We start from the raw sequence: 15,176 nt of genomic DNA, 5'->3' as shown, positions 1-15,176 counted from the left end.
GCTGTTGAAAGACATGAATTGGAAAATTCAGAAAAACGATCCATACCTCAGGCTGACCCAGGGCAACAAATAAAGCTCGAATTTCCTTGAGTATTAAAACAGACAGTTTGCGTGTGGCCACCTGGAAACTGCAGAGCAAAACCAGAGCAAAACCTTCCACGGCATGGAGCACACTGCAATGTGGCCCTCGCTCCGACTGGACTCGGTGGCTGGAGCCATTGGCGATTAGCTGTCATGCAAAGAGAATAACACTCTGTGTTCAGAAAAACAACGATGGAAGAAGAAACTGCCCTTATGTGCACCTGTTCCAGCACATTTGACCTTATAATACTAAAATAAATTACAATGGCTTAGAACCAGTCATGTCTATGCATTCATTATTATTGATGAAATATCATAGATGCCTTTTTGTTTCTAGATCAGTTGTGACTTTGGAAAACCATCACCTCTCTGTTACCTCTGATAAAAAATAGCTTTTCAAAGGCTACTCATATGAATAAAAACAAAACTGCTTCTATCCATACCATCTGAGATGATACCATATATTTCATTAAAGTAACCTCATTTGGTTTTACTTAAACCTATAGACTTTTCAATCGCTGTTAAATTGAATATCACACATTTTCAAATATTTACTTTCTGATCAGACTTGTAGACTTGTTGTCACGTTAGATTTTAATCTGGGTTTTGCACGTTAATGTGATGGGTTCTGAAAGTTTCCAAACCAAGTGAGTTCAAAACAAAAGCAAGACAGACCACAGAGCAGATCCCACCATCATTTCAGTCTTCCTTTTACAAGCACGTGTAATCCTTGTTTTTCTCCCTGTCACCTTTTGGCAAGCGCAGAGCACAAGGAAGGAGGAATGAGCTGAACCTCATATCTGGGGTCAGCCCACCTGGGATCTTGGCTGCTCCCTAAATGCTATTATACTTCCCAAGCCCGAGCATGCCTCTGACCCTCAGTTAGGCTCCTCCCATGCCAGACCCTTCCTCCATCTGCTCATTGCCAACGTCAAGTCACACCGCCCTGGTTCTCCTCTGACAACACTCCTCAACTTGCTCTTCAAAATGTTCTCATTAAGTTTATGATCCAGGACTGAGGCAGGAAATGATAAAGAAGCCAAAAGACTATGTTCTTTGGATATTGGAGAAAATAGCCAGCTGTTGCTTATTAGAAAAAAACAACTGGTAGGCAGCTAACTTTCATATATCGATGTCCATATCCAGCTCTAGACACATATCTATATTTATCTCCACATCCGTCTAGATCCATATGCATGTCCAGCTCTAGAGCACATCCATATCTAGATCCATGGCCACGTCTAGAGCCATATCCCTATGTGTATCCAGCTCTATACCCATATTCATGTCTATGTCCAGATCCAGCTCTAGATCCATATCCATCTAGTCTATATCCATATCCAACTAGATCCATACCCATGTCCAGCTCTAGATCCATGTCCAACTCTATATTCATATCTCCATATCTAACTCTAGCTTCACATCCATATCTAGATCCATATCCATATCTAGCTCTATATCTCTTCCTGTGGCTACTTGCTCTGACAAACAGATTGGTAATCACAATTTTCTGAAGGAAAACCATTTCTACTCCCTACACGGCCTTGTTAATATTAGTAAACCTAACGTGATGTGGCATGCCATCTCCTCAGTTTCTTGGTCACAATTTCGGCGGGTGGAAAAATGAAGGGCCACCACTAGGGAGAAAGTTTCTAGGTAGCTGAAGGTAAGAAATCCCAAGGTTCTCTGGGCTGCCGGCTATTTACATACATAATACATATGGAATATAAATCAGTGGGGAGAGGGTGAACATCACCTCCGAATTTCTGATTTTGTTGGCTTGCTCGTAAACTTTGCCTTGAGTTTGTATGACCAGTTTCCACTGGGTGAGCAGCTGGAGCAGTAACTTGAGGGATGAATCGAGGAGTGTGTGGTGCATGTCATTTACTTCCCGGAGCAGGAAGTTGGTAAAGCCAAACAGGACATCTTCCCGCCAGTCCGAGAAGTCCACCAGCAGACCCTGAAGAGAGTTCTGTGCAATATGTCGCAGTTCATCGTCCATGTGAATCGAGAGCCTGGGAGACGGATACAGACAATAAAATCATTAACTTGATTAGCTTTGCTTCTAGAGCTCTAAAGGAACACACACGGGTCTCCTCTCGGTAGGTGAACATGAGCCACCCCACCCGATATATTATTATATTCTTTACTCAGCTCCCCTGATGTTAACATCTTACACAACCCTGGCACTTTATCAAAACTGAGAAGGTCTGTGCTACGGTACAATGCTATTGACCAAAAGAGAGATTCAGATTTCACCAGTGTTCCATCAATGTCCTTTTTTTCTGTTTCAGAATGCAATCCAAGATACCGCATGGCCTTTAGCTGCACATGAATATTTTAAAAGACATTACCAACTACAGAACAAATGAGTATCAACCCTTACCACGTTTTGGGATAGTACTCAAGAACCCCTCCAGAAGCGGAAATGAACAATCAAAGCTTTGTTACGGGTGGAACTGTGTCTCCTCCCTAGTTTACTTGCTGAAATCCAAGCTCTCAAGACCTCAGAATGGGACATTATGTGGTAATAGGGTCATGGCAGAAGGAATTAGCTACATTAGGATGGAGTCATGCGGGAGTAGGGTGGCATCCACGTGACCGGTGTCCTTTTTAGGAAGGGGAAATTTAGAGGCAGAAACACACAGGGAGAATGCCATGAAAAGACAAAGGCAGAGGTCAGGGTGATGCTTCTGTGAGCCAAGGAAGGCCAAACGATGCCAGAAACCACCAGAAGCTAGGAGAGAGGCGTAGAGCAGATTCGTGCTCACAGACTCAGAAGGAAGCAACCTGGATGACATTTGATCTTGGACTTCTAGCCTCTGGGACGGTGGGACAATACCGTTCTGTTATTCAAGCCACGCAGTTGGTGCGGTTTTATTAGGGCAGCCCTAGAACACATGAAACGAGCCAAGCGCTGATCTTCAGAGTCCAAAGTCAAAATAAAGACACGTCATGGCCTATGTAAATGACACTTTTAAGGAAGGGCCAATACCGTCAGTTTTCCCACGGCATTCACTCTATTCTTCCTCTCACTTGGCCCTCATCCACAATCTGAAACCTGGCATCTGTTTTACCTTAAACCGACAGGGCAGGACCAACTCTGAGAGCCCCAAGGTGGTGTAGCTCATGCTATTTCTGGTGATCACGCCTCCTGAAATAACGGTATTCACAGGCCTGACCAGTGAAAGCAGTCAAAAATACTCCTGCAGCGTGAAGAGACAGGACCAGGGAGGGGAGGGAGCGCTGGAAATAAAAAGGCCTGGGTGATAACAAAGTGGAATGTTTTGTGGAAGAAAAAGGGCCGGTGTCACGGAACCGAGACGGAGTGAAAATGACGTATCCAGGTAGGTCTGAGCAGCAGCAGGTGAGGGAGAAGGGGAAGAAGCCGTGAGAAGGGCCAGAGTCCCTCCCCGCATCTTTCCTTTGAGAGTCTGAGCAGGGAGCTGCCCATCGGACACGGCCGACACAATTTCTTCCTCCCACATCTTTCTCATTTTTCCTTTTGTGAGATTTTCACCCAATAATCACAGATCATCTTGTGAAGCACAGGGGATTCAATATCAAAAAACAGGAAAAACATTTTGACTGACGGAAGAAAAGAGGCCTCAGAGTTGAAGGAGAAAGACGCCCAGCCCTCCTGAGGATGCAGGATGCGCAGGAAAGCCGGGTGGTGCCGGCTGACCTATTTGCAGCCTCACTGGTCCAGCGAGCGAGGGAGGAGTGGGTGAGGACAGGGCATTCCCCAGGCCCCTGCTGGCCCACCCCACCGAGAAACCAGGAAAGGAGGACAGGTTCTAGCTGTAAAACAAACAACTGGGAATTTAATAAAAGACAGTCTGGTGAGAGTTTGGTGGCAGTAATTGAAAGCCAACAGAGACTTTCAGAGAAGGTCGCTCACGAAGTCTGGCTAGCCCGGGGACCCAAGGAAACATTTCTAAGAAGCTGATCTGGTTTCCAGGAGCCGAAAATGGGGTCACAGGTACATGGTTACACACAAAACGGTTGAGAAGCCTTAAAAGGACTCCATGGAGACGCAGCAGTAAAACACACCCAAAGAAACCACTAATGCCATCATCCATCACATCTGCCTCTCCTGGCGGCTGGCATGGACCAGCCTGGCCTGATTTAAACAGACAGTGACATTCTGCACAGGCGAAACGTGCCAGTGTCAACGGGCCCGAGGCCCTGCTCGGAGCGATCCAGGCTGGGTGCGCGGTGCAGGCGTTTCAACTAAGGAAGGATGTGGGCAAAAGGGGGAAACCCCAGACCTTGACCACGGCCACCTGTTTGTTGGCCAGAGGAGACCAATGACTTCGATGAAAAAGCCCTTTGGTAAAGGTGAGCTCAGATTCAGATGGAATCTGCTCAGTCGCTCCGAATAATTTTGTGGCTAGGGGTGCCTGGATGAAAAGGGAGTGATTTCCAATTCACAAACTCCAACCAGCAGAACAGGTTCCTTGAGGGGAACGGCCTCTTGTCAGCTCAGGCAGGATCAACACAAGGTTGCCAGGCAGAGGTGAGGGACTTGCTGTCTCCTGATGTCACCAAGGGCAGCAGGGGGAGGGATGGCTTTGAAGTGAAGGGCTGGAGACAAGGGCTTCCAGGAGCAGAGACTTGGCGACAAGAAGGATGTCAGCCTCGGGAATGATCACCAGAAGGGGTAGAAATTTCTTCTCTGTAGGTATTCAAGACGGAGTTTCCACCTACTTACAGGGTTTTGAGTTGCAGCTCAGGTTAAAGAAATAAGATGATGTGGTTTATTAAAGCAAGATGTGCAGCTGAGTCGAGTCTATGGTTCTCACTCGGCTGCTCTACACAGCCAGCTGCCCTCCACTCTGCAGATGTAGGCTGATGAATGAATGCTCAATGGTAAGTGATAAATATTATTCAAACACCACAGACAACTGTGGAGCTATGCATGCGTTACCTCAGAGAGTTCCACAATTTGTAAAGAAACACTGCATGAAATGTGTTCATCTGCCATTTTGCATACACCTGACGATGACATTTGTCACTTCCACTTGGCTTCAGGAAAAAATCTGTAAATTCGGGCAACTGACTTTGCTCTTCTGAAGTTCAATCGCCTTGTCTGAAAATAGGAATGAATACGTGCCCAGCTTTCCTAACACGATGTCTATGCAAAGGCATTGTACCTCGTGGCATAATATGCGATTCAAATTTAAAGATGCCTAAAAATAATAACGAACATTTGCTGAGAGCTTACTGTGTTCTAGGCACTCTGCTAAGTGATTTATGTGCGATGTTTAATTCGCACAACCCTACGACAAATTTTCGGAAGGAGGGTTCGTAGGGAACCGCCGATGCTTTGTGCCTGTACAGGAGAGGGCAGGAGCCTGTCGGGGGAGAAGGTCCTTCCTGTGGTCAAGGATAGAGCAGGAAGCATTTGGGAGAGAGGAAAAAAAGATGGCAGGAGCCAAGAAGAGAAGGGAGCCCTCCTTCTTCTTTTCTTCTGTGAACCACTGTTATGTTCAACTTACTAACACAAGCCTGAGGGGATTCAGCCAATCCCTGAACTGGCTGGGGGCCGTCGCCTGGGACCAACCCTTGAAATTCCTTATTCAGGAAAAAAAGGAGGGAGGCGGAAGGAGAGGGGTGGACTGGGAGTCTGGGGTTAGCAGATGCAAACTATTGCAGTTGGAGTGGATAAGCTATGAGATCCTGCTGTCGAGCACAGGGAACTGTATCCACTCCCTTGTGAAGGAACATGGTGGAGGATGATGCGAAAAAAAGAATGGGTGTATATATATCTGTACACACACACACACACACACACACACACACACACAATATAGATATAACCGGGTCCCTTTGTTATACAGCAGCAATTGACAGAACACTGTAAATCCAGTATAATAAAATTTTTTTTAAAAGAAACTTTTGGAGTTCCCGTCGTGGCGCAGTGGTTAACGAATCCGACTAGGAACCATGAGGTTGCGGGTTCGATCCCTGCCCTCGCTCAGTGGGTTAACGATCCGGCGTTGCCGTGAGCTGTGGTGTAGGTTGCAGACGCGGTTCGGATCCCGCGTTGCTGTGGCTCTGGCGTGGGCCCGTGGCTACAGCTCCGATTGGACCCCTAGCCTGGGAACCTCCATATGCCGCAGGAGCGGCCCAAAGAAACAGCAAAAAAAAAAAAAAAAAGATAAAAAGAAACTTTTTATTCAGGAAACTGAGCTGTGACGGACGGGGAACCCACACCAACTTTGATCTTATTTTGTCAATGATGAAGAAAACGAAGTTTCTTCTCCAGTAACAATGTACCGTGGATGTGGCCGGGAAGAGTCTGACATAGAAGCTCTCCTGTCTCCCCGACTAGACAGGGTGTGGCGGCAACTGCATCCACATGTGACTGGCCTCGGGCGAGTAAAGCGACTCAAGACGTGAAACCCACACTCATGGCTATTCGATTTCTGCGCTTTTGTCCTCCACCCTTGAGATCGGAAGAGGCTCAGGCTCCCAGGGTTAACAGCCCTGTGCGAGGGCCAGCTCGGCCAGCGATCCCGCCAGGAGAAGGGCCTCTGGCTGCTTCAGATGCTTGGGAAAAAGGCCTCTTCACAGGCTTCCCATATAAGGCCAGTCATCTTCTTGACTGTGCCCTGAGACTCCAACTCTCAGGACTATTTATTTGTCCTTCCCCCCCATAAAACTGGTCCCCAGCGCTGGGGGCTTTGTGAGAATGCACGTGATATGAAACACAACACGCTATAAATAGCGCTGCCATTCCAATCACGTCTGACCGAATGCCCTCCCCACCGCCTGGCACCCCGGGCTGCAGATTCAGGCGCCACTGGATGAGGCTGTTGGGGCCGCTGCAGAGGTCTGCGTCTCCCACAGGGATCTGCTGCAGGAAGGGGGACCCCTTCCAGGGGCTGAGCATGGGCTCTTGTCTCACACTCGGAGATGAATTGTGCCCACCACGGGAGAGACTTTATTGGGAAGGAGCGCCCGGGCAGAGAGCAGCGGGTGAGGGGGCCCAGGAGGACGGCTCTGCCAGGGGCCTCTCGGTCTCAGGTTGGATGCAAATGGGGTTAGTTTCTGTCTCTGGCCAAGTGGCCTGCTCAGCCCATACTTGGTCTGGCCCAGGGTCCTTCTTGGTGGTGTGGGCATCGCTCCGCCAAGATGGATTCCAGCACCGAAGATTCTGGAAGGTTGGTCATCTCCTCCCTCCTGTTGCCCCCTCCCCAGTTCTCCAGGTTACTCTTCAGGGCAGCATCAGGTTCGCTATCAGGGCCTCCTGTTTTGAGACAACTCATGCAAGCAGCTATACTGTGTGTGGCCAAGGGGGGTGGCTTCAATTAATGGTCCCCTAATAGATTCACAGCCAGAAAGCATTAGAGACATGAGCAGAAGGCTGCACGACCTTCAAAACACTTAGCATTTCAACGCATTTAGTTACAGAATCATCGCCAGCCAATGAGAACGTCAAGGAAATAAGTGACCTTTCCCTCCTCTTCAGTTTAACCCACGACCGTCTTTCCCTGCTGTCACATTTTCCGTCAGATTAACCCAAGGGCTGTGTCTACTGCCACTTCAGCCCTGGCAACCAGCTCAAGAAACAGGCAGTACTACTCCAGCTTCACCAAGGGAAGAAGACAGGCTGAGGAGTTACATGATGTGTCAAGATCACACGGCCAGGAAACTGGCAAAGCAGGGAAGCAAAATTTGGGATTTGCCAATGAGTCAGGTTTACTCCCACGGCGGGGGTGGGGGTTGGGGGGGGCACCTCCTCCGCATCTCTGCCAGCGCCTCCCCTTCTTGGATGGTGGGTCTTCGGCCCCGCAGTGCTCACTGCCACATCTAACCCGTTCACCAGGCACCCCCTCTGGGACACGCCTGTGGTCCCACCCTCCCGCTGCTGCCCATGGCTGCTCCTCTCCATTTCTGGGTAATCCCGGCACTCGTCCCACGGCTCTTCCTCATTCTCCACATTTCTCCCATGACTTCGCCATCATCCTGGGAGACTCCGTGTTGGCGCGGATGAGGCTTGGTAGCGTCTCAGTCTCTCTATGCCTCTGCTTCCCGCCTCCCAAGTCACCATGTTTAGTATCCACGGGGAATCCACCTGCTGCTCCTCCCTCAATCTTTTCTTCCCCCGGCCCTGGAAGCCCCTTTGTGATCCAGGCCTGTGTTCCCTCTTTGCTCACTGCGACCCTATTTCTGATGAAGGCGCTCTAGGCTCACGTTCTGGTGGCTGGGCCTCAGCAAATGCCTAGGATGCAATCTGTTTTCAGTTTATCTTCTTCTTACAGTATGTCCTAGACATGGAACAGAAGAAAGAAGGACCCGTGGCCTGGAGGTGGCTGCTTAGAGCAAAGAACAGATGACAGGTTACAGGTAACACACGTCGGCGGAAGGGTAGACGGCTGTGGCTGGAGAACGGCAAGGCTTGACACAGTCATTATGCAAGCAGGGCATGTTCCGTAAAGCTCACGAGCCAGCACCATCCTGGGCTAGTGCCCACGGGAAGAAGGAAAGCAGTGAAGCGGGTGGGGCAGGACAGTGGCTATAAAGCTATTAACTGACGGCCAGAAGCGATCAACACAGGCGTCCAGACGGGCTGTGCAGAGCGGGACACATCAGGACCACAATCACTGGGACACAGCGCTCCCCATGGGGACACTCAGAGCCACCGGGTGATGGGCAGGGCTTGGGCCATTTGTTGGATGTTGATGGGAACGGTCCTCTCCGAAGACTACAGAGTATCAGTAAGCGAGGCTCGGCCTCATGCATCTTTCGCCCAGGCAGCATTAATACCCGTTATCCTTCTTTGGCCTTTCCTCTATCCCACTGTTACCAGATTAACCAGCCCCAAATGCCTTTTTTTTATCATGGTTTTCTCCTGCTTAAAAACTCCAGCCGTCCAAATGCCTCAGCTAATAGAAAAGGGGAGTTGAAAAATCTCTCTCTAGTCTTACTCCCATTTCTTTTTATCACTGGGTTTCTAAACTCTTTTTTCGAAAATCAAGAATGGCGTTTTGTTCTTCCTTATTCTATCCCCTCCATACACCCCATTTCTAATGATTTTGCCTTCTAAAGGCATTGAGGTAATAAGAAACTTTGGATTTTTAAGTTAAAGACACGCATACCTGTCAACCAGAACGTCAGATCAACATGAGAAAAATCAGACTGACTTATAATAGTATTTCACTCAAAGCAAACGAACTTTAGGTTCGAGCTAGACTGGGCCTTCTTACGGAGGAGGGGGAGGCGGATAAATGTATGACTTTGGCAGGATTCTCGGGTGCTGAAATTAGCTTAGGGACCCGTTCCCCACCTTCTTGGCCCCCTGAGGCTATATAGGTCTCAGACCAGGCATCAGTCCTGAAAGAACCTCTTTTCAGCCAGACGCATCTCCTCACTTCCTGTCCAGCTCTGCGCCTTTCCTCCTGTTACGCCCTTTACGTTTCTGATTCTCTCTTTCCTTCAAAGGGCAGCTCAAGTTTCACCTTCTCCACCCTCCCACCCTCTGATTTCCCACGTACTGCATTTTTTTGTAGCATTAATGTGCAGTTTTGGGCCTTGGGTTGTTAGTTTCCTATGTGCTTATGTATTTGCCTCTACATTGAATGTATCTACTTATTATTATTATTTTTTATGGCTGCAACCGGGGCATATGGAGTTCCTGGGACAGGGATTGAATCTGAGCCACATTTGCTGCCATGCTGGATTTTTAACCTACTGTGCTAGGCAAGGGATCAAACCCGTGCCTCTGCAGCAACCTGAGCCATTACAGTTGGATTCTTAACCCACTGCGCCACAGCAGAGACTCCTCTACATTGAATTTTGAACCCCTCAAACATGGGAAAAAACCCAGACCAAACAAAAGCTTTTCTTTATTCCTCTTGCACAGTCCAGATGGACCCAGAAATAGGAAATGTTTGTCAATTTTTAGTCATGGTTTGAGGTTTTTAGCCATCATAAAAAGCATTAAAATCAATTTTGGTCAGACAAGGCCCACAACAATTGTCGCCTACCTTGCCAGCAAGTCAATAAGTTCAAGTTTTGACATCCCATCAGGAAGCAGACGAGGAATAGCAGCAACACAGGTCCTGAAAAGATCTATTTTCGGCTTTCTCTCACCCCTAGAATGTGATGACAAAGTTTAAACATAGGTCAAAGGTTATGAAAAAAAAATTGTTTAATTGAGCAAATATGTGAACAAAGAGTAGAATCCACACCTTTGGAATCACTGCCCGGTATTCGCTCCTTATTCTTAAATGTTTATGCCCCTTACTTATAGCTTGGCTAGTTCTAAGAGAGGTTATAAAGATTTAAAGGTTAGACAGAGGTATCTAGCTAAAAAGAAAACTGCCAATGGCAGTAGTATTGTACCATACATCCTGCCATTGGACAGGGTTCCATGGGGTTGGTCCCTGTGCACTGCGGCTCTGAGACACTGAATTCATTAAAATACCTAAATGCATCAACATTTAAGAAATACATTGCATTTACTCTTCAATTCAAAATTTAAAATGAGATTTTAACGTGTCAAAGGAATGGTGCCTCTCACAAGCATGACATCTGGAAGCTTCTCTCCCCAACGAGTTATATTCCTCCTCTTAGATTTCCCACTTTTTTTTTTTCAGAAAAAAATTAAGTGCTTCCAAAAATAAGTCTTTCATAATTTCAAGTAAATTCCTGGAATGCATATAATAGTGCACCCAATTCTGATTTTTAAAATTCCACTGATGGTCCTGACCTCGGTGGAGATTTTTTCTTTTTGCTTTCTGGAGGATATGTATGTCTAAAGGTAATAAGTGTCTTATATAGCCTGTTGTGTAATCTGAAAGGAAAATATACGTTTTGTGATAATTATTTCAATTTTGACTTGTTTAAATAGGTAACTGATTCTTAACCACGCATTTTATCAATAACCTTTAGGGAAAAACTAATCCACACATCAAATCTTTCAAATAACCTAAGGGATAAAATAATCACATGTTTAAATTCCTTTTCTTTGGAGGTCCTGTTGTGGCGCAGTGGTTAACGACTCCAACCAGTAACCATGAGGTTGTGGGTTCGATCCCTGCCCTTGCTCAGTGGGTTAAGGATCCGGCGTTGCCGTGAGCTGTGGTGTAGGTCGCAGATGCAGCTCGAATCCTGCATTGCTGTGGCTGTGGTATAGGCCAGTGGCTACAGCTCCGATTAGACCCCAAGCCTAGGAACCTCCATATGCTGCAGGAAATGGCCCTAGAAAAGGCAAAAAGACAAAAAAAAATTACCTTTTTTTTTCTGTCTTTTTAGGGCCGAACCGGTGGCATATGGAAGTTCCCAGGCTAGGGGATGAATCAGAGCTGCAGCTGCTGGCCTACACCGCAGCCACAGCAACGCCAGATCCAAGCCAAGCCGCGTCTCTGACCTACACTACAGCTTACAGCAACGTGGGATTCTTTACCCACTGAGCGAGGCCAGGGATCGAACTGTGTCCCCATGGACCCCATTTGGCTTTGTTACCACTGAGCCGCCACGGGAACTCCAGCATGTTTAAATTCTGACGATTTAGTCTTCTGAGAATAAATATATAATTTGGCACCAAATGAACAATCGTTAAGACTCCAACACACAATGAACATGCAGAGGGGCAGAGAAGTAATTCCTTCTTGGCATAGTAACTATGTCAGAACGGAAGCGCCACAAGCAGACTCCATGCTCTATAATCTAAAAATGAGATGCACTGCAGAAAAGGACCATCATCTGTACATCAACTGTACTTCAGTAAAACTTAAACAAATCTAAAGGATGATAATCAGATACGAATTTTGCCCTGTGACAATACTTCTTCGCACGTGTTTGTAAGTTTGTCAGGAATGCATACAAAACTGTTGATGTGAAAACCAAAACATACATATTCGATTTCTAAAATGCCTTGCTTTTCTGGAAAGCAGTAGGATTCTTTTCTCTCCTTTTCCGTAGCCTGAAGGAAGGGGAGGCCACTCTACAGCAGTTTTCAGTCTCATGAAGTGACCTCCTCCATGGCTGGACAGAGTTAGGGCCTGGTGAGCTGATGGTTCATGTATAAGAGAGTTGTTCTAACGTGCTCACCAGATGTTTTCAACAGCTGAGATTATTTTCTTATGTCAGAAAACAGATAACCCCGCTTGGCCTGAAGTATGAGGCAAATCCTGCCAGACGTCCCAGCTGATAAAGCAAAAGCCAAGATTAGAAACTCGAATTAGGGTATGGTTTCCTTTGACTGCAGGCCTTATTTCTTGGGCTTTTGTAGGAAGCATGTGCATCGCCAAAAAATCGTACATTTTTATTAACAGATATTGTATGATTATATTTATGATTACTATTATTTGCCAGCAGAAAGCAGATAAGGGATCAGGAATGGAGACAGAGCAAAAGAGAATGCTTCCTGTTCAAGTTCATACGCCACGTGTGGGGTGGACTTCAACGCTCTTCTGCTAAATGTTTACATCCTTCTCTACTGTTTCTCCTTGTCTGTTTAGAAATGCAGCCATGAGTGATCTTCCACTCGGATCTGCCGTCAAGCCCAGCACAAAAACCATTTCCAGCCCTATTTGGGGGGCTCTGCAGATGGTTGAAGAGGAATAAAAAAGACTCACCTCAGCAGAAGTTGAAGGTATTGTTAAAATACGAATGAAATGTTTACATTTAAACTGGTACCCCCTTCTGGTTTTGAATATACTGTTTTCATCCTGACCCTGTCTTATGATCACTGGGTTATAAACATAGTTTTCCTTTAAAGGTCTTTCATTTCTTGAGTAATTTTAGAGGAAGCAATTACGTGGCCTAAGTTTTAAAAGCATTTCTTATAGCCTCTGCATAAATTAAAAATTGCTTTACTATATTAAAGAGCATGAAATAAGGTTTAGGGACAATCGGGCAATTTGTGAGCCGAGTACCAGAGCTGCAGGCAAGGCATTTAATGTTACTCACTTTGGTCAATTTCAATTCTTTCACCATTTTGGTCAAAAAGTCTAAAGGAACATGATCGTCATACCGTCTAAATCAAATGATGGGGAAGCTGCGGACAAAATCCATCACATAACCTCCGTTTTGAAAAATAACGTATATACACAGATTTGTGTTGACACAGGGAAAGGTCCGGAAGAAATCACTCTGAACCGAGGAACGGTTGCAGGTTTCAAGGGGAGTTCTGAGGAGGAGCTTTTCATTTTAACTTGCTGTCCTGCTAAATAGGTAATGAACATAGTTCTCTATTTTTAACTTTATTTTATCATGTTTTGTTGCATTGCACTTCATTTTAGACATATTACCACTGTGATAAAAACACACACCCACCATATGAACCTCCCTGTGCAGGTTACAACCTTCCAACTAATTGTGGTCTTAGAGCTGGATGTGCCAAGTGACCAAGGACATTTTCCTAATTAGATCTTTGGAAATGTATGCCACAGGTGCCAAATACGATTCAATGCAGAATTCTACAACCAAGTCCAAACTTTCTGCAAGTGTCAAGTTATAATCTAATCCAGGTTCCTGCCATAACTCATCAAAAGTAGCAAATACAAATTGTGTTAATTTTTTTTTTTTTTTGGTCTTTTTGCCATTTCTTGGGCCGCTCCCACGGCATATGGAGGTTCCCAGGCTAGAGGTCAGACTGGAGCTGTAGCCGCCAGCCTACACCACAGTCACAGCAACGCGGGATCCGAGCCGCTGAGTCTGCAACCTACACCATAGTTCATGGCAATGCCAGATCCTTAACCCACTTAGCAAGGCCAGGGATCGAACCCGCTACCTCATGATTCCTGGTCGGATTCGTTAACCACTGAGCCATGACGGGAACTCCAAATTGTGTTAATTTCTAATGCAGAGCCCTCGTTAAAAGTTTAGCTCTCGGATTTTGGCGAAGAACATTTGATTTCTACATTCTAAGCTATGAACACATTCTTAAAATCCAGTATTTCTGTGACATGGTTGCAGAGAGACTCTTAAGCAGGTCTAACTCTCACCCATCAGGAACTGACCCTGGAAACAAATGAACTTGAGATTCATAAAGACGGAATGTCTCTAAGACGGTGAAGTCACTCTGGCACGTGGGCTTGGGGGCCAAGCATCGCTTCTAAAAGTTGTGGACCTATAAAGGGTTGTGGGCCCATTTTCTAATGCATTGACCTAGTGACATTTGAAATATAATCACAACAGATCCCAGGTCTGACCTTCTTTTTACAGTTAGTCAAATATTATCAAAATATGTTTTAACTACCTCTAACATTTCTTAGAACGCAGGTTTTTTTTTTTTTTTTTTAACTAAAGTATAGCTGATTTACAATGTTGTGCCTGCTTCTGCCATATGGCAACGTGATCCACTCACTTTGAACAAAATACAGGACAAAGGGGAAGGCTCTCTGCTGGCATCGTAACCCATCATTGAAACCCTAGTCCCCCCCCCCCAATACTCACGTGATCATGTCCTCGGGCTCTTTGTTTAACATCTGGACATTCGTTAGCATCATACACCTTCCCACTTCTTTATCAAGGTGCCTCAAAATGTTGTCCACAGCTTTTCGTACTTGAGAGTAATATAATGACATGCCTGAAAAACACGCATTACAGGTACGTCTTTGACTCTATCCAAGAGTGAAGGCCTGGTTTGTTCATCCTCTATGATAACGTTTGTACTGATAACTTCCTGTGGGTCAATAAATTCTCTGAGCAGAGTCTAACTTCATCTCTTAGCTTCAGGAGCCTTAGCAAACTGTCTGGACATACTGGATATTACCCAGGTAATCTTTTAAAATTCAACACACAGGAATTCGAATACTTTAAAAGGGAAATATTTTCCAAGAGAATTACAATAAACAAGGAAATAGAAAAGTCCACATTAAGATTTTTGTCCTTCTGGTTAGCATAAGAAAATACATCATCAAGAGTGATTATGAGAATAAAAGATAATTCTCATTTGGGGTTAGGAGTTTAACAACTTTTATACTATTCTCTGAAATACATGTGTGGATTTTCTTTTTTTTAGAAAAAGCAAAAAAATGACTTCACGTCATAAATTTTTAAACAGTGTTTTTAGCTATATTATTTTCATGGCTTTCATTAATACAGTGGAAGACAAATATGTACAGAAAATGTATTTT

At 45.7% G+C, this 15,176-nt stretch overlaps 1 protein-coding gene across 8 annotated transcripts in view; it reads right to left on the bottom strand.

Annotated features, from left to right (window-relative positions):
• Positions 1 to 15,176, bottom strand: part of FRY (FRY microtubule binding protein) — a 425,213-nt gene that overhangs the window by 117,286 nt on the left and 292,751 nt on the right. For all 8 annotated transcript variants that reach the window (XM_047755896.1, XM_047755892.1, XM_047755890.1 and 5 more), the window contains 4 exons: positions 14,494 to 14,626; positions 10,077 to 10,184; positions 1,838 to 2,096; positions 47 to 229 (listed from right to left, as the gene is read on the bottom strand). In XM_047755896.1, the coding sequence (XP_047611852.1) occupies positions 47 to 229; positions 1,838 to 2,096; positions 10,077 to 10,184; positions 14,494 to 14,626 (683 nt within the window). The remainder of the gene's footprint in view (positions 1 to 46; positions 230 to 1,837; positions 2,097 to 10,076; positions 10,185 to 14,493; positions 14,627 to 15,176) is intronic.

This window comes from Phacochoerus africanus, chromosome 13 (assembly GCF_016906955.1).
Source record: "Phacochoerus africanus isolate WHEZ1 chromosome 13, ROS_Pafr_v1, whole genome shotgun sequence".
Lineage (NCBI taxonomy): Eukaryota > Metazoa > Chordata > Mammalia > Artiodactyla > Suidae > Phacochoerus > Phacochoerus africanus.
Note: the sequence above shows the minus strand (reverse complement) of the source record. Positions and strands in the feature narration are given on the sequence as shown.